The sequence below is a fragment of the Odocoileus virginianus genome, chromosome 2, assembly GCF_023699985.2.
Source record: "Odocoileus virginianus isolate 20LAN1187 ecotype Illinois chromosome 2, Ovbor_1.2, whole genome shotgun sequence".
Lineage (NCBI taxonomy): Eukaryota > Metazoa > Chordata > Mammalia > Artiodactyla > Cervidae > Odocoileus > Odocoileus virginianus.
Window position 1 is genome coordinate 27,795,360 of NC_069675.1, and position 22,586 is coordinate 27,817,945.

General features: G+C 41.0%; 2 protein-coding genes across 6 annotated transcripts in view; one reads left to right on the forward strand and one right to left on the reverse strand.

Moving 5' to 3' along the window:
• Positions 1 to 5,454: 5,454 nt before the first annotated feature.
• On the reverse strand, positions 5,455 to 22,561 carry LOC110126496 (collagen alpha-2(I) chain-like). Its single transcript, XM_070477871.1, has 3 exons — positions 22,203 to 22,561; positions 8,959 to 9,013; positions 5,455 to 6,526 (listed from the first exon to the last, which is right to left on the reverse strand). The coding sequence occupies exons 1-2, from the start codon at positions 22,559 to 22,561 to the stop codon at positions 9,010 to 9,012; spliced, it is 363 nt and encodes a 120-aa protein (XP_070333972.1). The 3' UTR covers positions 5,455 to 6,526; positions 8,959 to 9,009.
• The window catches only part of SOCS5 (suppressor of cytokine signaling 5), a 69,365-nt gene continuing 68,551 nt past the window's right edge, over positions 21,773 to 22,586 (forward strand). Inside the window, exon 1 of one of the 5 annotated variants that reach the window (XM_020876148.2) lies at positions 21,773 to 22,049. The gene's annotated coding sequence lies outside the window, so the exon portion shown is untranslated. Of the gene's footprint in view, positions 22,050 to 22,265; positions 22,336 to 22,479; positions 22,580 to 22,586 lie in introns of those variants that run through there. The other 4 variants (XM_020876146.2, XM_070477840.1, XM_020876147.2 and 1 more) reach the window with 4 other exon arrangements.

Below are 22,586 nucleotides of genomic sequence, written 5' to 3' on the forward strand. Positions count from 1 at the left end.
AATTCACAACATCATTTGTCATTAATCCTTGCTTCTTACCCAGATATTTCTTGCTGTATAAATGTTCTTACTGCAAAAATAAAACAGCTATACTGAAGCAAACACCTGTCTAGAACACTCCTTCAAAACTCCTTGTATGCTGCTGCTTTCTCTTCCCTGATTTTGGTTTTCTGTGTACATTTAAACACTCATCTATGTGCTCAAAATAAACAAAGATGCAAAACAAAACAACCAATATATTCTTCCTTTCCTCCTGTAGAATCCCAATCAACAAACCCTCTCGTTATGCCCTACCCATCCTCATTTTTCTCTTTACCTTATTTCTACACCCTCACTAAACTCTCTTTTCTCTTCGTTCTTTGTCATCGTTGTTTGTCACAGGGTATACGTTGAAAACACAACAAAAAGAAAAGACTTCCCATTCTCCAGTTAATGTGTAGCCAATGCAGCGAGGAGAAAATAGCTCTCTTAGGCCAAATAAATTTTAGCAATTAACATTATCTTTTGTGCATCATACTTAAAAATGCAGCTTTTGACATTTCATTCTTCACAAACGTCAATTGTGAGACTTGCACTTAGGTAATAATTAACTACTTTAAAACTACTCCACAAACACTGAATATGATTTAGCATGGCGCCTTGAGTATAGGAAATGTATCGTAAATAATTGATGAGGCTTTACTCTGATAACGATATGAGAAATGCCTACTGTACTGTAGGTTATACTACTTAATGCAGATGTCTGGCGGCAGTTTAGTTAGTTTTATGCATGTTCTTGATGGATGAATAGAAATCACGTAGTGGATTGATAAGGAATGGATGGAGTGTATGGGTTTAAGATTTTAGGAGGTAATAGTCCCGTTGGGATCTTCTAGATAGTTTGTGGGCTAGTACTCTGCAGAGTTAACACAAATAAGACAGCAATATATATTTAAGGAAATTAATTAGTTCTAGAAAATGATGGTTTTTAATATTTCATTGGTGTATTTTCTAAAAAGGCAGGATTGCACCCATTCATTCAGGAAAAGCTTTTTTTTAAAAAAAAACAAACAGGTTAAAATTAGAAAATTGTCCAGAGCGTCTTTAATCTTTCATTGAACTGTCCATTCTTAAGTACTTCTATTCTAAGGACTCATCACTGCACTCCAAACTTCCCCAAAAAGCCTCTACTGAAGTTTCGTCCTGAGTTCTCTAGTGACAGGTTCAACGCCAGCAGCGCTCCATGGACATGTAAATGGGATCTTCACCTTTACATACAAAAGCCACTGAGTAGGTGGCATCATATTTCAGTGAATTGGGAGTGAACACGAAATTCACAGGGACAAGCATGTTGACCCAAACATATGAAGATTGCTGAGTCTAATATTCTAAGATACGTAACTAGTCAATGACTTAGGAAGCCTTCCTCACATCAGGCTGGAAAGATAGTCAAATACCGAATGTTTTCTTTTTCTTAGATAACTGCGCTAGTTGACTAGTCAATACTATGAGAGTGGCTAATTTTAGAGGTTTTGGACTCAATTTAACAGTATAGACATAAACCAAATATGAGGACCAAAAAAGGCAATTTTTTTGAGAACATAACAGAAGTCCCTGTCAGTGGCTGCATGTCATTCATGAAAAGCCTGTTGAAATAGAAGAATATAATAAAAGCCAACTGTCCCTCCCAGCTGACTTAAGAAAGCTGAAAAAAACAGACATATGACCCATGGTTTGAGAGATGCCTGAATAGACTCCTCTAACATATTCGTATTAAAACTTGACCCCATGAGATCTTCAGTTTCTGCTTCAAAGGCACTGTGACTTCTGGAAGAATCTATAGGCATGTCCTCCTGATTTGGTCTCTGAAAGGCAGTGTGTCCCCCTGTCCTCCAGCTGCATTGTTCATCTCAGAGCAGTGCATAAAGATTCTATAAAGATCCTACAGAACTGAAGATCCTACCAGCTCTTATTTACAAACCTCTTTGATATCTGTTCACAGACATTGGTTCAGAATGAAAATGCATAGGACATACAGTCTCTTCCTAAGATTTCACTATTTTCTTTCTGCTATTTAGGAATAGGAAGTCTATTAATTTAAAGTAAATGTCCATGATTTCCCTGGTGGTCCAGTGGTTAAGAATCTGCCTGCCAATGCGGGAGACATGAGTTTGATCCCTGGTCCGGGAAGATTCCACATGCTACTGGGTGACTAAGCCTGTGAGCTGCAACTACTGAAGGCTGCACATTCTAGACTGAGTGCACTTCAACAAGAGAAGCCACCATAATGAGAAGCCGTGCACAGCAACTAGAGAAAGCCTGTGCAGCAATGAAGACCCAGCACAGTCAAAAGTAAATAAGTACTTTTTAAATATTAGGCAAATGTCCGCAGAAAGCACATCATCCTCCAGGTAATTTGATCATATCTACCAAATTTTAATTAGTTTGTAAAAGCAAAGAGGAACTGAGGAGCCTCTTAATGAAAGTGAAAGAGGAGAGTGAAAAAGCTGGTTGAAAACTCAACATTCAGAAAACTAAGATCGTGGCATCCAGTCCCATCACTTCATGGCAAATAGATGGGGAAACAATGGAAACAGTGACAGACTATTTTCTTGGGCTCCAAAATCACTGCAGATGGTGACTGCAGCCATGAGATTAAAAGACACTTGGTCCTTGGAAGAAAAGCCATGACAAACCGAGACAGCATATTAAAAAGCAGAGGCATTACTTTGTGGACAAGGGTCCATCTAGTTAAAGGTATGGTTTTTCCAGTAGTCATTTATGGATGTGAGAGTTGGACCATAAAGAAAGCTGAGCGCTAAAGAATTGATGCTTTTGAACTGTAGTGTTGGAGAAGACTCTTAAGGGTCCCTTGGACTGCAAGGAGATCCAACTAGTCCATCCTAAAGGAAATATCAGTCCTGAATATTCATTGGAAGGACTTCAATGAGTCCTTCCAATGATGCTGAAGCTTAAACTCCAATACTTTAGTCATCTGATGCAAAGAACTGACTCAATGGAAAAGACCCTGATGCTGGGAAAGATTGATGGCAGGAGGAGACGGGGACAATGGAGGATGAGATGGTTGGATGGCATCACCAACTCAATGGACATGAGTTTGAGCAGGCTCCGGGAGTTGGTGATGGACAGGAAAGCCTGGCATGCTGCAGTCCATGGGGTCGCAAAGAGTTGGACATGACTGAGCAACTGAAATGAACTGAACCAAATTTTTAAATGAGGAGGAAATTCTGGGAAGATGGAGGAAGTGGTAGCATAGCTTTAAATCTCCCTGGATCCCTTCCCCAAAATAAATAACTGGATAGCAAAACTCAAAACCCTTGAAAATATTTACAGTAAAGCTTAGGTGATGGAGTAGCTTTGTGAACATCAAAATACCAACCAAATGGGATAGCCAGAAGACATGCCTGTTATCAGCACGTATGCATGAGGAAGCAGAGAAATCCATGAGAAACAGTGTATCCAAAGGTCAGGGGATGGGAAAGTTCAATAACAGCCAAGAGGTATTTGCTGAAAAGCATTTGGGCTCCTGTGATAATAGCCCTTGCATGGAAAAGAAAGGTTTGAAAGGGAAAACTGCAAATTTAAAGAGATTTGAAAGATTTTTTTTTTAATAGACAAAAAAACTAAACTATCATATTTATGGATGACACTTGGGTGGTAAAACCACAAAAGAAATTGATTTCTAGAAAAATCAGTATAGTGGTTAATATCAAGGAGGGAGGCAGTTGTAATCATGGAGCACATGGAAGGCTGGCATGACCTGAGTGATGGTTAAGGGGGTGTTGCCTTATAACAAATTAAACTCTGCATTTATTTTGTTTGGTTTTCTGTATTTGTATTTTATAATAAGAGGCTTTATATTTTTTAAATGAACATATCCTTTGGCCTAGTAATTTCACTGCTAGGGATTTGTCTGTAAGAGAAATTCACCAAAGTATACAGAGATAGGCATGCCCATTGCAGCATTGTTTGAAATAGCTGAAAAGTTGGGGGAGGGGTGGATATGAATGTCTATTAGGTGGAGACTCAGTAAATAAATTATAAAACAGCCAGCCATTTAAGAGAATACTATGCAGTCAAGAAAAAAATTGAGATGGGTCTCATCTATACACGTTCCCAGACATATCATTATGCTTATTTTAAAAACCAAGATATACAACAATATTATTATGATCCCATATATGTAAATGCATACATAGACACACAATGCATTCACATTTAAAATATTTGGAGGAATATCTAAGAAACAGGTAAAAATCTTTGGTTGAGTGGGAGTAGGGAGGGAGTCAAAGGGTGAGAATTCAATTGTCATTTTGTGTGCTTTTGTATTTTTTCAAAAGTATGTGTGTATTTTATTGTTATTTTTAAAAAAGCTGATGCCTTGATTGCAGTCTTGTAAAAGGCCCTGAGCGGGAGAAACCAGCTAAGCTGTACCTGTATTTCTGACAGAAAGAAACTGTAAGATAATAAATTTAGTTGTAAGCTCTGTTTTGGAATATTTGTTACACAGTAACATAGCACTAACACAGTTGACTAAATCCATTTCCTTTTGGAACTAGAGCACATATGCTAAAACACTTGCCTTTGGGAGGTATCTGATACATTGGGTGGATGTAGCAAAGTCAGGATGGTTTGTTTTTTTAGCAAATGTCCTCACCTGTGCCACTTTATTTTGTTTCAACTCTTTTCTAGCCAGGTGACCTTATCTCTGAAGACTTTATTCAAAATGGGCTTTCTTTACAAATCCATTTTGTTTTCTTTCCTAGCAGTGAGTTTTTTCAATCTCATTTTTTATTTGGAAATTGCAGTTTGAAAGTGATTTAGTTAAGAATCATCCCAGATTCCAATTTATTACTCTATACACTTCTTACTTTCTGTCCTTGACTGCTTTGCTCCATTGTCTGCATTCTTCTACCTTTCTTTAGAGCTTTTCTTAATTCTTTCAGTGCTTGGATGGAGCATAAGAATCTACTTGAGTAAGCCCTCCTATTATTTCCACATTTCAACATTTTTTCTTTTCTTTCTTTCCCTGGAACTACATTTTTTATATTATAGTCATTGCTCTGAAAGCTTGTACATGACTTCCTTTTATTTCTCATTTAATTAAGAAAGAAGGAATAAATCCTCCTGTAAGAGATAGACCATATGACCACATTTAGTAGTTCTATTGGGAGAACAATATTTGCATTAATTTTTGCAGAATTTTCAGAATGCTTAGTTCTTTAACAACATAAGGAATCCCAGATTTAGGAGGCCTGAAATTAGAGGAATGCTCTTCCCTCCCCTCCCCCAACTTCTCAGAGTGGCAATTCCTCAGCTATATAGGAGAACTCAAAAAGGTAAGTGGAAAGGGAAGATTTTTGAATACCATTTTCCTTTATTTACCAAGTTGGTGTGAAATACAAAGGGACCTAAGGATTTATTTTGAATGAATAAAAATTATAGGCTAAGTTACAAATAATAACAACAAAACAAAACAAAATATATCACTTTTCCTTCCAAAATATTTGAGACTCACTCTACATGAGGAAAATGGCCTTAGAAGAACATAGCAACATATATCTTCTGCCACGAAAAACGCAGATGAGATTGTGTCAAATAAGAGATCAAAAAAGCTGGCAACCTATCCGGCGAGGTTTTGACTTGCACTAAGTGTTTTACCCCTTTCTAAGGGCAGCACGGTCCTGACATGATAAACACATTCTTCGGCAATCAAACCGCAGCAGTAACAACAACAGAGACAAACACAGAAGAGATCAGTTAAGTTTTAGTTTGTTTGTTTGTTTTATTAGCACACGGCCTTGGAGAAGCTAAGTAAAGATTCGCCCCTCCAGCTGTGTGGTGTTTCTCCTCAGGGCAAGGCTGACGTTAGATACAGGTATTTGGAAATGAAAGATACTCCCTTCCAACCTAGAAGAAATTATTCAGGAATCTGGGAGACAGCATATGATATTTCGCCAGGTGCCACCAGTCTTTCTCAATAAAATATCCCTAGTGAAAAAACGTGGAGGCCAGAAAGGGCTGGTGAGGGAAAAGCATGACGAGGAGGGCTGGCAGCCGTATACCCTCAGTGAATTCAATGTAAGGGAGAACATACAGAGAGACGCCAGAAACGTGCTTTTCTCACCAAGTTTCTTTCGTTTTAGAGCTGGGAAAACTGAGGTGCGGGCATAATCACCAAAGGCATACAGCTAGTTGCTGACAGAGCTGGCTGTCTCTACTCTATCACACTGCTTCTTCACTTTCCTGATCTCCTACCTCTGTTCTGTTCTGTTCTAAACTGCCTTTGTTAATTGGCACTAAAGCCTCTGCATCTAGAGTTTCAGACATGTTTGGAAACTTCCTTTAAATGTGTTGATCAACTGAGCGCTGAATTATTTGTGAGAACAAGAACAACTCCCTCCAGGATGAGGTATTCAGAGATCAGTCAGGATATGTTCCATTCATCCAGGCTCTCTACATTTTCACACAGGAGGAATCAGTTTCTTGAGAGTGCACAGGCCCCCAAAAGCCATTGTAAAGGTATCTGTGGAGAAAACAAGGCAAAATCCCATGGGTCCAGCTACCCTCCACAGTCATCCTTAGGATGACCTTGGAGAACCTGATTCCTCCTGTGGCGATGATGTGTGTGGACTGGGTGATTTGTGAGAGGCAGGTGAATGAGCTATATGCACAGCTGGTCCTTGAGTCTTTGGTCCTCCTTAGCATCAGCTGGCAAGACCGTGTCCTTGTCCCACTGCCTCTGAGAGACACTGAATCTTGGCAGGGAGAGGAAGAGGGAGTGATACTGCATCTAACTTTGAGAATAATCATTACCATATCAGTGTGCAAACGACATGTTCCAATGGGCAGTGTAGGAGTATGCACGCTTGTCTAGCTATCTTGAATATTATAGGCATGGTCTAATTCTTCTTTATATTTTCTTCTAATAACGAACTGCAAAAGAACAAGATGTACTGTTGTGCTTTATAGTTCAGGCAAACAATACAGGTATTGGCTAACATGGTTTGATATGATCAGCTTTTTTTTTTTTTAAGCCGATCTGGCAGAAAAGCAGTGGACTATTGCAGGAGTTGCACTGGCCCTTCCAACACTTCTCTGTCCAGTCCATTAATCAGCGGCAGAATCGCCAAGACACCACATTACTGCGCTGTAGCTCAAAGAGGTCTGTGGGTGTAATTGGGTTGACTGGGAATAAAGTTATATCATTCTAATTCTGATTGATTAATGCTGAAGTCCTTGCTAAAAAGTGGTTACCAGTCTGTCTCCACAAATCATTCAGTGGTGAAGGAGGACTAAGCTAAACAAACTTGGGTCTGTGAACACAGATTTTTCTTGCAGTGTGGGGCAGAGGTGTAGAGATGGTGGAAAGGGAAGAGAAAAGCTAGATTTGACTGAAGAAGAAAAAAAACCCTGCAGTCTAGGTTCTTATGGCATCTTGGGCACTTCCCTTTCTTTTGTTACCTTGTTCCCATCTCTGCATTCGCTGTCTCTCTGCAGTCAGATTACCACCAAATGGTACCACCATAGTCATTCCTTTCTATCACCCTTGGCTCTTTCTTTACAGATGCCCATTATTAGCCAGATGGAGTTATTGCCTAGTCAAATGATTTAAACCTCCCCTCTCTGAAAACTTTTCTACCCAAATTCTCCAACTCCACCCAATTTCTCCCAATTACTTTTTTCTAGTGAAGTACACTCCCAGTCATCCCCTTTGTCTCTCTCAGTTTCTCTTTTTCATCACTCCCATATCTAAATTTGCTCATTCATGGAAAGATAACATTCCTCTACTTGGGTTAGATAATCTTTTCAAAAATGCTTAGTGTATTTCCACCAATCCTGGACACAGAGTAGGTAGGGTATTAGAATTGCAAGAATGTTTTGGACAAAATCAAATTTAAATATTGCTTTTCTGTTTGGGGTTCTTTGAGACATATCCAAACAAATAATAGGGGGAAATGTTTTTTCAATTTTAAGTAAGCTCTGGTTGTTTCAGTGTCAGCAATCTCAAGCACTACTTCTTGCCAGCTTTCCATTTGGTAGAAGGTGCTTCCTAAAGATGAACTGTGGAGTCAGAACCAGCAGAGATGAGCCAAATCACGATTAAAATGCTTGCTGGCTGCTCCTTTTGCCAGTGTAGCTCTGTGTTTCCACTTGTTGGAAATCCATCTGCCTGTCAGTGTTTGTGAACGCCAGTACCTTTTTTGATATAATTCACAGTGTTCCGCTTCAAGAATGCCATAATTTTTAAGTCTCCAACTTTAAAGAAATGGAAGCAACTGAATTTCTCTTCATTTAAAAGTAGAAATAGTAGTATTACATAGCTAGAAATTTCTCTAAAGTGGATTAGCAATAACGTTACTTATGCTTTCAAAAATAGGGTTCTTTGAAATTTATGCCTGTGTATCAGTCACAAGATAATACATTATTTGACTTTAAACTATTTTCTTTCTTGTCCTAGAAACCCTGAATGATTTACTCTGTGGACATTTACAGGAATTTGGCTTGAGAAAAAATGTTTCAAAACTCAGGTAGAGGTAAATTATAATTTATTACTGGGAGGAAAACATTCTTAGTTGCAACATCTAACTGGAAAGCTTTTGAATTTTCTAGATATGACATAAAGATTTATGAGGTGTGATTTCACAGAAGAAAAAACATTTTGGTAAAAACTTTTTTTTGGTAGGTAAAATAGGAACTCACAAGAGTAACTAGATGAACTTTAGTGGAAGTCCTCTGTGAACTTAATTGAGCAAATGAAATCCATTAAACTCCAGGAAACTAAACCTGCATGTTTATTATTTATTTCTGGCATTGAGTCCTTTCCATTTTCCTACAGAGTTGTTTGAGGGATCTAATATTTTGAAAACATGCTATTTTAACTTGAGTCAAAAACTTGATCCTAGTAATTTGGCGAAAGGGCATGAGATTAGAGTATGGCCAGGGTCTGCTACTCACCGGATTTGTGACTGTGGTCATCTCTCTTCCATATTTTGGACTTCTGTCTTCTCATCTGTTTGACAAGAATAAGAAATACCTGATCTCATTGCCTCTTAACATTGTTGTGAAGATCAAATGAAGTCCTAGTTGTTAAATCATTTTGAAACTATCCAGTGCTATACAATATAAGGCAGTCTATTCATTATCACCTCAGAATTCCTCTCAGATTACATTGCTTCAAATGCATTATTTAGGAAAAGTACAAACTTGAATGCCATATGGAGTCCCTGTTGACACTGCAGATGTTGGTTAATTTTAGATTCTAACAGAACAAAAGAACAGAAGCAGTACCAAGCAAATTAGCCTCTCTAGCTTTTTCTTCGAAATCTCCTATTATACAAATACCAAACTAAAAATGGCAGGCTAAATATTATAGAAAATTGCATCATTTGAAGCATCGAAATTCTGTATATCCAAGCCTTTTTGCAGTTTATTTTTGCAGGAGTTTATTCGCTTCAAAACACATCACCAATGAATTTAATGCTATAAGATTAATCATGGTTATTTCTTCAAGGACCAAGTAAGAGGATTTTAATCTTAAATTTTAACCACAAATAACACAGAGTCAGGGGAAATAGAAAAGTCTCAGAAAGACTCACAAAAAGCCATTTTGGTGGTCATAGTCTCTCTTGAACTAATGGGAAACTGAACTAAGCTCAGCTAGCCTTGGTCTCTGATTCTGAAGATTCATATTTACCAGTGGGAATTTCCTTGAAGAACAGGTGTGGCAGACTTGCACATACTCATGACAATTGCATTTACAGCCTTATCAGCTTGAGAAGACCTGTCCTCCTCACATGCGCCATCTGTAAAGACATCTTTTTGCATTTTGTCAAACCTGACTCTGCTTACACATGCACAAGCAAGAGGTGTTTTTGTAAAACATATAGATGGCATCTGTCATTCTATCTCTTGTTTGTACACTACCCACTAACAAAAAAATATCCTGGAACAAGCTGAGCATTCTTTAAGTGCCTTGTAATTATTTATATTATATATAACATTTTTATATTATATATTATTAATATAGTATTGCTTATATTATATATATACCAAGGTCCAGTTGATATTCTGAACCTAGATTTTTACTTTTTAGAGGATAATCATGTCCCCAAATTGTTCACTAAGTCTATCACTTTAATTAGAAATAATTTTCAAAAACAGGCCATAAGTGTTTCACTATAAGGCACCTGCTCCTCTAAAAGAGGCAAAAATTTTAAAAGTTTGTCTTAACCTATCTTTTAGTCATTTGGTGGATACAGTCTGATGTTTCAAAGTCTACTCTCATGTGGATTAGAATTATTAAAAGCAAACCAAAGAGTAGATTTTATGACAGAGCTTATTATGGATGCAGTCTAGGCTGATTATTTTTGTATTAAGTATATTAGTAATCACCTCCCTATCCTGCCCATATACTGACCCTATTAGCACAAAAGGCCTAAGAAGACAGGTGCAACTTGATTCTACATTACATGGTTCCCTCAAACTGGAACAAAATTTTAACTCCCTCAAATATTTTCCCCAGTGAAGGACTTTGGATTACTGCAGATGATTACAGGCCTAAAGAAGAAATGGATTCAAACAACTCTCATTCACTGCTGAAACTGAACTGGAACTGACCCCTAAAAGCAATTGGCTTAATTCCTATAAGAGGAATATGAATCAGGTTGCCATCTGTTCCCTTCCTTCTTTAACTTCCCCAGTGAGCTGGGTTTAAGCATAGAACTGGAGGAGTCTTTCAGGGAAGGAAAAGAAGACTCAGGTTTGGTGTTTAGATGGGTTTGCTGCAAGGCTAAAGTCACTCTAGATGTGAGAAGAAAGGAGTCTGGGAATTAGCTGGGGAAATCACAAAATTTGGCAAACCATGGGCACAACATGAGTTTAATTTGCCAAATTTTGTTTGAAGATGTTACATTAATCAAAAATCCTTTGCTCGCCAAAGTTGAAAAAACATAACCCAAAGTAGCTGAATCAAAAGGTAAATTTATTGACCCATGTAACTGGATAATTTAGAGTATCTGGTGCAGGTGAAGCTTGATCCAGGTCTCAAACAATATGACCTAGGACTTGCTTTTCTCTCTCCATTTCTCAGCTCAGCATCTTCCATATGGGCTTCATTCTTGGACAAGCTCTCACCTTCTATACCCAATACAGATGCAAGCTGCTACTTACCCCGAGGTTCAAATCCAGGACCAAATTTTCTAGCAGATCTAGAAAGGATCACTGTGACCAGGGGAGTAGGATATACTAGATGACCTAGACCAAGGTCACATGTGTCACCCCACAGCATGGGGGTGGAGACATCACTATTCTCACCAAGCCCTGAGAGCAGGGAGGACCAGAGTCTACAGAACAAAATTAAGAGTGTGGTGAGTAGAACTGATGTTCTCCACAAACACGCAGGAACCAGACGCACGAATAAATTTACTGAGTATTATCCCTCACTTAAGAAGGAATTCTGGATATCTTCTAGAATCCAAGTCTTACCAGCTGAAGAGAAAAAAAGGAGAATGTATAACTGACATTTCCTAATGTTTACATAGAAGAATTAGTGCTTAATGAAAACTTGAAGGATAAATATTGCAAGTACAGAAACCAAAATATATGAGAAGGAATTTAAATTTAATTAATTTAAAACCAAAAAAGAAGTGGATTCCATTTTAAAAAAAGAAAAAGATAATGAGAGACTGGGAGACTCTATAGTCTCCCAGAGACTATAGAATCCTCATGTGAGACATTTTAAAAATAGAAGGTAGTTTCAATTAGAGCTATGAGTAGATACTCTTCAAAGATACTGGGCAGTTCTAGCTTCATGATTTGTAGATTTTGCAGTTTCTGAGGAAGAGAACTTTAGAGCTAAGGAAACTTTTATAGGTGGCTATTTGTTGAAATTGTCAACTCATAGTTTGTTTTTAAATACTTTCATTCTATAATTGAAACAAACAAACAAACCTCCCCATACATGAAATGGAACCAAAGAGAAGTCCTATGTGGAAAGAAAATGTTATTTTCTAATAGTGATAGTAATATGGCTAGGCTAGCTTCTTACGATATTTACATGTATTTCGTAAATGGCAGCTTTCACTGCCATGTTACTTGTACATATTTCTCCATCTGTATGTTCTCCTAAATTTTGTTGTTCAGTCACTGTGTCCGACTCTCTGCAACCACATGGACTGCAGCATGCCAGGCTTCCCTGTCCTTCACTATCTCCTGGAGTTAGCCCAAACTCATCTCCATTGAGTTGATGATGCCCTAAATAGTTCTAAATATTTCATGCAAACTAAGTACCCTAGGATTTTTCCATCCTGCTCTCATGTATCTGGAATCTAATAATAAAAAAAGTATGGAGGGAGGTGCCTAACATAAAGAGAGGATGCTCACTTTACAAGGCTCAGTTATAAAGCACATTTACCAAAGTCTATCCATTTTACCAGGCCCTTAGACCTATTTTCCAAAAGCAACCATGGGAAACTGAAGAATTACAGGGACAAACGCAAAGGGATGCTAATAAAAAAAATGGCTTAAAGATATTTGAACCAGGGGTAGGGTAGCACTAGAGCTTTTTGGAGCAGTCTACACCTTACACGCTCTCAACTCAAGCCCATTAATCCCATCATAGTCTTCATTCAAAAGATGCTTCTATATGTTGAATTAAGAAAACTCATGTATTTTCTAGAGCTTGCAATTTATTAACTGGCACAGAATCAAGCTGAATATTATTCTTTCTTTTCTTCTTTTTAAAAGTACGCCAGCCATTACTGGTTATAGGAGAAGCAGATTAAATATTTTAACATTTTCTGGACTTCCCTGGTGGTCTAGTGTTTGAGAATCTGCCTGCCAATACAGGGGACATGGGTTAGATCTCTGATCCAGGAAGATTTCACATGCCACAGGGCAACGGAGCCCATGCACCATAACTACTGAAACCCAAGTGCCCTGGAGCCCGGGCTGAGCAATAAGAGAAGACTACACACTGCAACTAGAGAAAGCAGGCTTGCAGCAACAAAGACACAGCACAGCCAAAAATAAATAAATAGATCATTTAAAAAAATAGTTAAACATGATAAAATACCAGTAAATGCTCATTGCAGAAGTTTTTTTTTTAATTATTAGGAAATGATAAAAGCTATAATTTGCAGACCAAAGAATGAGGAATTATTTTTAATGGAACATGAGAGCTAATCCTTTGAAAGTTGACATTCTACTTTGGAAACCTAGTCATGCCACCTTAGAATATTCCTTTGGAAGGTTTCATTAAAGTGTTTGGGAGACTTCTGGGGATTTATCCTAAAGATATACCTGCAGATATATGTGCTGGGTTATTCATCTCAGCATTGTTTATAATAAATAGCAAAGACTGTAAACAGCTCAAGTGTTCATTGATAGGGGAATGGTTAAATAAACTGTAGTGTAATGCTATGCAGCTGTTTAAAAGAATAAGGAAGCTCTCTCAGTACTGATATGATAGAGCTCGAAGAGACACTGTCAACAGGAAAAGCAATATACAGTTCAGGAGATATAATATGCCACCTTTTGTGTAAGCAGGGAAGAGAAGAAGAACTGCTTACATGTGCATGAATATCAGGACACATGGAAAGTCCAATATAAGTAACTATCTCTACCTATGAGGGTGGGTGGGCATGAAGAAGGGGTGGAAAAAGCAGGGTGGGAGGGAGAATTTTCACCATATACCTTTTAATTTTGTTTTGATCTTTTTAAAAATTTCTGATAGAAATCTTTGTTTTTTACGTTTATTTATTTATGTATTTATTTTTGTCTGCATGGGTCTTTGTTGCTGCGCACGGACCTTCTAGGGGCTACTCTCTAGTTGCGGTGCCCAGGCTTCTCACTGCTGTGGCTTCTCTTGCAGAGCACAGGCTCTAGAGTGTGGGCTCAGCAGTTGTGGTGCACAGGCTTAGTCGCTCCATGGCATGTGGGAATCTTCCTAGACAGGGATCAAACCTATGTCCCCTGCATCGGCAGGCGGATTGTCAACCACTGGTCCACCAGGGAAGTCCTGTTTTGATTTCTGAAACATCTGAACATATCAACTGGTCAAATATTAAAAATTAAATAAATACCAGAAAGAAAAAAGCTTGAGAGACATCATTCAGGAGTCATACAGTAATTTCATGAAAGTTATACTTACAATAAAAAGAAAAAGAAATCTGAATTCATCCTCAACCACAGGTAATCTGTTGGTCAGGTATGAGTAGGTGGAAACAGCAGAAGCTCAGCCCACAGTGACTCCCATTCCTGTTAGCAGAGCACCTTGCTTCTGTCCAGTATCTTAACCTTGTGGTTCTTTTTCCATATCCTTCTTTTCTCTTCTCTCAAGAAAAAAAAAAAAAAAAAACCCAAGATCCCGGAAGATGCCACCAACAGAAAAGTTACCAACAGAAATTACCAGGGTAATTCTATTAACTGGTAGAGGAAGCCCTCCCCACTAGCCTGGGTTTTTTGAGGACAAGTACGTGTCTTACTAAATGGGCTTTGTAGTCTCAGAGCCTAGCGCAGCACCTCCATAGGCACTGTGTAAATTCAGTAAGCTGAACTTCTCTCTGCCTGCTTAGCTCCTAATCCTAAGAGTCATCTTTTAGCATCTCTTCCTCACTTGCTGTCATTAAATCCATCATTAAATCCATCAGTTAGACTCATCAGTTCTATCTGCCAAACATACCCCCAAACTACTACCCTTCACCATCTTCAGCACTACCACCCTAATCAAGATCAGCATCTCTGTTCTGGACAGAAATCACTAGTCTGCCTTTGAATCCTCACTCCCACCTCCCCCAGAACACATTCTTCATATGTAGTTAGGGCTATTTTTAAAAAAACCAATCAGATCCATACCATACTCCTGCTTAAAATCCTCCAGTGGTTTCTATTATGATTAGAACATGATTTAAACTCTCTATTCTGCTAGTCCAAGCTCTGTCTGCTTCTTTGACTTCACCTCCTACCACTTCCCCTCCCTCCCTCCACACCGTATCAGCTTACCTTCAGCTCCTCACAGAGACTTTGCCTTCCCCTGTCTCAGGGTATCTGTCTGTGCTCTTCCATCTGCCTGGAAGGCTATTCCTCCTCCTTTTTGTAGGATTGTCTCCTTCTCATTCGGAGAAGGCAATGGCACCCCACTCCAGGACTCTTGCCTGGAAAATCCCATGGGCAGAGGAGCCTGGTGGGCTGCAGTCCATGGGGTCGCGAAGAGTCGGACACGACTGAGCGACTTCACTTTCACTTTTCACTTTCATGCATTGGAGAAGGAAATGGCAACCCACTCCAGTGTTCTTGCCTGGAGAATCCGAGGGACGGCGGAGCCTGGTGGGCTGCCGTCTATGGGGTCGCACAGAGTCAGACACGACTGACGCGACAGCAGCAGCAGCTCCTTCTCATTATTGATGCTCAAAGGCCACTTTCTCAGAAAGGCTTTTTATGACCACTCCAGTTACGTCAGTACCAACTCCCCATGCTCTTTCTGTAGAACCTTTAACTATATAGATTAAATATCACTCAGTGGCTCTGAAAAGTTTTTGTTGAATAAAAATAAAGACGTTCAAAATTAATCAGTGATAGACTATATAGTTTGTTTCCTCAGAGACCTTTTGATGAAACTATTTAATTACAAAGGCAATAAACAATTATCAAGGGCTTCCCAGGTGTTGCTGGTGGTAAAAAATCTGCCTGTCAATGCAGGTGACATGGGTTTGATTCACGGGTCAGGAAGATCCCCTGGAGTAGAAAGTGGCCACCCACTCCAGTATTCTTGCCTGGAAAATTCCATGGACAGAGGAACCTGACAGGCTACAGCCCATAGGGTCTCAAAGAGATGGACACAACAACAACAAAAAAATTAAGTGTCACGATTTGCTTTTATATTGTATAAAGTAGGCTAAGAGAATAAATGAAGAGAATATGGTTCTATTAATACAAGAAATAGTAACTTATGTCATAAACCAATCTAGGCGACAGGCAGCTCGAGCAGTAAGTTAAGTAGAAGGAATATAAAGATGGCCAGATGCTGATTTTGCACTCAAGGAGCTCAAAATCTAGCAGAAGATATTTTAAATATCTTAGTTGCTTAGTAGTGTCCAACTCTTTGCTACCCCATGGACTGCAGTCCACCAGGCTCCTCAGTCCATGGGGATTCTCCAGGCAAGAATACTGGAGTGGGTTGCCATGCCCTCCTCCAGGGGATCTTCCCAACCCAGGGACTGAACCCAGGTCTCCCACATTGCAGGCAGATTCTTTAACATCTGAGCTACCAGGGAAGCCCAGCAGAAGATATAGCTTTGTCATCATAGTCTCTAATAATCTGTATAGTGCAAGATACATTCACATTTATAATTATACTTAGTTCACTTAATCATCAGAACAGTCTTTTGAGGGGTATTGTTAAAAGTGTTATCTCAGTTTTGTAGTTAAATAACCAAATTTCAGAGAGGTTATGTGACTTGCCCTAGATGGTGCAGCAAGTGGTGAATCAGATTTTTAAGGTAGACCCAGATCTTCTGACTCAGCTCTCCTGTTCTTTTGCTGTTGTTCAGTGTTCACTTGCTAAGTCATGTCCAGCTCTTTGTGACCCCATGGACTGCAGCATTCCAGACTCCTCTGTCCTCCACTATCTCCCAGAGTTTGCTCAAATAAATTCATGTTCATTGAGTGGGTGATACCATCCAACCATCTCATCCTCTGCTGCCCACTTCTCCTTTTACCTTCAATCTCTCCTAGCATCAGAGTCTTTTCCAATGAATCAACTATTCACATCAGGAGGCCAAAATATTGGAGCTTCAGTTTCAACATCAATCCTTCCAATGAATATTGAGGGTTGATTTCCTTTAGGATGGACTGGTTTGATCTCCCTGCAGTCCAAGAGACTCTCAAGAGTCTTCTCCAGCACTACAATTCAAAAGCATTCATTCTTTGGCACTTAGCTTTCTTTATGGTCCAACTCTCACATCTGTATACAAATACAAGAAAAACCACAGCTTTGACTGTATGGACCTTTGTTGGCAAAGTGATGTCTCTGCTTTTTAATATGTCTAGGTTTGTCATAGTTTTCCTTTGAAGGAGCAAGCATCTTTTAATTTCATGGCTGCAGTCACCATCCACAGTGATCTCCTGTTCTAATTCATCACTATGTCTGTTCAGTGTGATAAATTTATGTGCAGCATGCTATGGGAGGTCAAGTGTAACAGATGGAATGACTATTTTTATCTGGAGAGGTCTAGGAAGGCTTTATTGAGGAAAGTCATATAAGTGGGGCTATGAAAGGTGGAGGAGTTTCCAGGTGGAGGAAGAAGCACAGTTCAGACAGAAATCTGATACAAAGCACAGAAAGATGAAAATGTATAGCACGCTTTATGTGGCAGGGAGCAGAGGAATCCAGGAGGGGAGGTTGGGGCCATACTGTGAAAGATTTTCAGTGCTACTTTGTATGCAGTTGGGCAGTCTCTGAATGCAGAGGTTTGCAACAGTCAGCTCTGGGTTTTCAAAAGAGAATTAGAGTGGCAGATTGGTGGATGAATTCGATCATGAAGAATCTAGTTAGGAGGGCTTTTTTTAAAATAGTGATCATGTGAGCAAGCCGTATCTGAATGATGATATTAGAAATGGAAAGGACTGATTACAAAATATCTGTGTGAAATAGAATCACTTTTTTGGGAGGTTGAAGAGAGGGAAGAGTGAAGATTATTATTTTTTTAATTTTCTTGCTTATATGACTCAGTGGATGACGACTTCTTCAGCAGAATTGAAGAATGCAGAAAAATGATTTGAAAAGGGAACTGGAGGAGATGGTGGTTTTCTTGTAGCTAAGATAAAGCTTTTAGTCCTATATGGTTTGAGGAGCCTGCTGGCCTCCTCTGTCTATGGGATTCTCCAGGAAAGAATATTGGAGTGGGTTGTCATGCTCTCCTCTAGGGTATTTTCCCAATCCAGGGATCGAATCCACGTCTGGCTCCTGCATTGGCAGGTAGTTTCTTTTACCACTAGTGTCACCTTGGAAGCCCAGCTCTGTCAAGTAGATGGCTATAAATATGGGTCTAGAATTTGAAAGCAAGGTTGAAGTTAGAGACTAGATTTTGGAGTATTCAAAATATAAGTTGTATTAAAATTTCTGCTGCGAAAGGGGCACAAGGGAACTTTTGGGGATGAAGCAAATGTTCTATTTCATGATTATGACAGTGATTACAAGGGTATACATGTCTCAAAACAAATCAAATGGTGCACTTTAAATGGGTTCATTTTATATAATCTTGAATTCCTTAAAAATAAAACTGCTAAAAATAAAAGTGAACTGCCTTATATAACATACTGCTAAATTGTTTTTAAAAACTGTTAATTGTTTTATAAGAAAGAAGGGAATAAGAAACTGTTCTACACACATCAGTTAAAAACAACTGATAGGCAGCAAGGAAAGCTGCCATGGTTTCATTGGTTCCAGAAGCCAGTGCCTGAGGTGCCAGTTTATGGGCCTTTTGGGAGTCCTCCATTCAAAAACTTATTCCCTCCCTAAACCACCCTCTTTCATCCTCAGCCCACCCTTGTACCACCTGGGTTGACTTCCCCATTTGGAAGAGCTGAGATAATAAAGGTACTTGAAGAATACAATATGACTCACCGCTGAACAAGAAATCTTTCCATATTGATTGATTTCAGGCTTATGGCCAATTTGGCCTCCTTGTTTGGCACCATTCCCTCAGCATCACTTCTGAATTGTTCTTTCAATGTTCAGCTTAAAATCTACTTTGTTCAAAAAACCATGTTTAATTTGACAGGAGGAGGAGGAGTCTGATACCTGTATTCACCACCCAATGTGAACACATCTAGCATGAATATACAGTCACCAAATTTGTACATTTATGTTGGAATCGCAGTTCTGTCACTGAGTCTTTGAGACCTTGAAGGAAATAAGGATTATAAGAGGCACCTTGCAGGGTGGTGTGGATCAAGTCAGTTAGCATATGTGAAAATGCCAAAGATGGCATTGAGTAGGCGCTCAATAAAAGGCAGATGCCTTGTCAAGCCTGACTATACTTTCTGAATTATTTAGTCTGTATTATAAATTTCTTGAAAGTAAAAGCACTCTTTTCTGCATTCTGCACTCCTACTCTAACTAATATATCCTCCAGAGACATGGGTGAATGATGCCGAGAAAGCTGGCAGGTCAAGGATAAAGTTGAAAAAGATTTACACAATAAATATGTAGATGAGAAGAGATCATTCTGGGGACATGGAAAAAATGGAACTCCATTTAGAGGAGGTGGCAAAGGTCTTTCTTTACATTTCCTCTTTTCATTCATTTAAAATTTTATCTTGCCAAGAAGAGGGGACAGAAGGTTTCATCCTGATGAGCAGAGCTGCAGGACTGTGTGCCAATACACCTGGTATTGATTCATGCCAGCTGGGAGAGGAGCTTGGCTTCTCCGTGTTTTACTACTGTGGTTTTCTGGGCTGGGCAGCTGGGTGCCTAATAATGATAAAAACCATAATAGTACTTCATAATTACGCACTGCCCTTTGCCAGAACTTGGGTTTAATTACAATGACTGTGACGGAACTGGCAACATCTCACTCCGTGTTGGGGTGCAACACCCAAGGGCCTGGAAATAGAGTCAAGTGGCAACTGCAACCCTTCTCCTGCAGAGCCTCTCCTGGCAATTTACCCAGAGTGCTCTGGGTTTGAAGCTCCTCATCAGAAACAAAGAGTACTTTTAAATTGCCCACGTGTACTTGGCACTGTCAAGTAAAGTAGTGTTTATGATGCAACTCTTGCCCCACATGGGATACAGCATCATGGAATCCCAGGCCTGGAAGCAACCAACAGAGGTAATCTCATTCATTTATTACTCTGCCCCCTGCCAGGAGGCATCACAGCCTCTACACTCTAATAGATGAGCTTGCTGACCTTCCATTCTGATTGGGCTCAAGATGCTTTTGTGGAGCCTGCTTCAGGGGTCAGGAGATTCCACCAGTTTGTTTCAATATGCATTTTGTGAGTACCTATTCTGAGCCAAAACACTGTGAAGGCCCAAAGATGTATAAGGTGTGACCCCTGCCCTCAAAGTAGCTTCTCTCCTAGCTGGGGTATTGGTATTGAGGCAGCCCTGACAAAAAGAGGGAAGTCCTCGCAGATGAAAGGACGAAAAACCGCTCCGGATGAAAACAATCAGGGCAATCTTTTCTTGGAGAACAAGAAGGAAGGATGAGAAGATACTAAGCAGGATGGGGAGGCTGGGGGAGCAGGATGGAGGGGGAGACTGAGGTGAAGAGCTGGGCAACAACTTCAGGAGGTTCTTGCATGTTTCTCTGTTTTTTGGTGGGAGATCTTTATAGTATATATCACCCCCTGAATTATTAATTTGCTACTTTACTCATATATGCTTTATTTCGCCCTATTCAGGAACTTTGTCAGTTTTGTTCACCACTATATCCTAAGCACCTCAAACAGTGCCTGGCACATTGTAAAATGCTTAGTAAATACTGGGCTAAAGAATAAATGGCCTGGTGAGGCAATGGCTGTTGAAATTGAGAGGAAAGAGCAATTAGAAAAGATAACCAACAGGACAAAGCTCAAAGAAGTACAGAAGTGTTACAGCAAGGAGGGAGTAGCCTGGAGGATTGCTCCCAGGTTCTGGTTTGGTTAAGTGAATGAATGGTGATGTTATCAAATAAGATAACAGACAGAGAGGAACAGGTTTTGTGGACTTCTTAGGGTATTTCAGTTCCGATTGGGATGTGTCAAGATTAGATATAAGTGGAAATATCCAAAAGCACTAAAACAGGCAGATTGGAACCTCATTAAAGGTACAGTCATCAGAATGGTTAGACCACCTTAGCGTGCAGCAGAATGACTCTGTACCTACTGAGGAGAGGACTGAGGATTAGATCCTGGGATTCTCTTAAAAAGCCAACACGATTTAATTAGCAAGGTTAACTGAAAAGAAATACAATCTGAGAGTTTATGGTCTCAGGGAAACTGGAGTGAGGCAAGACCTTAGAAACTACCGCAAGAGAGATCACCTTATACAAGTGACCCTTGAACTCGATCATATAGATGTCACTGGTGGCCTTGAGAGGGGCACTTTCAGTGGATTAGTAAGGAACATAATTTAGTCTGTACTGGAAGCACGAATTGAAATACGACTGAGAGCTAGACAGGGTCTCATAGTCAAGTTTGTTTTGTTTGGAGGTGTTGTGATACGACCATGGGTATGTCTAACACAAAAGTGGCCGGTAAGTTTGTGAATGACAAGGCTTCTATAAGTTCAGATGGCCTGTCCTGGTGGAGTCAGATTGCCTCAACTATGTTTTTATCCTTTTAGCCATTTCTAGGGCGGGGGCCCTTGCATCCAAACTGCAAGGAAAAAGTGGGAGACACCCCTCCACCCGATCTGAGTCATGTTTGTGACAGCTGGCAATAGGGATGGGAATACTTGAATTAACCTAAGTGCCTAGGTTCCGGTGAATCTTGGAATTTAGTAACAGGCTCCTTGCTGGAGGGACTAGGGAGACTCATTCACATTTTTCGACAAGGAACTCACGCCTCCATTCAACATTTTTCCTTTCCCTTTCCCTAACAGAGTTGAAACCAGGGACAAAGCGTTCCTCCTCCTACCACTTCAAGGCTGACCTTCCGCCCTCAAGCCCACCGCTGCCCCTTCTTGGACCACGTGACCCTGCTCAGACCCAGTGACTCGCCGCCGCCGACCCCTCCCCTTGGGCCCGCTTTACTCCGCCCCTCAAGCCCACGTGACTTTATATCGCCCATCTGACTGGCTCCTCCCTTTCCCCGGGCCGGACCCGGCCGCCGTCGCAGCGGCCCGACTCCAAAATGGCAGCCGCGCACAGAGCGTACCCGAGCGGCCGGACCTCCCTGACTCCCGGGCCGCCCAACTCTCGCTCCCGGCCTCCCTCCTTCGGCCTTCACCTACACGCCTTCGGATTGGCCGCTAGGAATCCCGCCCCTTCAGAGCCCCGCCTGCTATTGGTCACGGTAGGCTGCCCTTCAGAGAGGCGTGCCGCCGCCGCCCCCCGCCCCGGGAGGTATTTTCCATTCCGGTGGGGGTTGGGGGGTGGGGGGAGGGGTAAAGGGTGAAGAGGGGGAGGCGGCCCGGGAAAGGGGTGGGGGCCTGGAGGGGGCATCCGGCTGAGCTGGGGTCCCCGGGCTCCGTCCGGAGGAAGCGAGACTGCGCTTACTCAGGCAGTCGCTGAGAGCCGGACGGGACCGGCGAGCTGGCCGGCGGACTCGCTCTCGGTGACTGCGCCGTCCGGGCCCGTCCTGCCTGGCCGCAGGTGCCCCTGGATGAGGCCGCCCCGCGCGCCCCGACCGGTGAGTGTCCCCGCGGCCGACCTGGTTGGTGAGCGCTTCCCGGCCCCCGCGCCGCCGTTAGATGCCGCCTCTCCGGCCCCAGGTGCTCGCGCCGGGCGCAGTCCGTCTCCGGCCGGCGCCTCCACATCCCGGGCGGAGGCAGCGCCGGCCCTCCGGCCGGGAAGAAAACGACGGGCGGGGGACGGCGGACCCGGGCCGCGAGCCCGGTGCAGACCGTGCGGCGCATAGTGGGAGCTTGCGCTTGGTAGGCT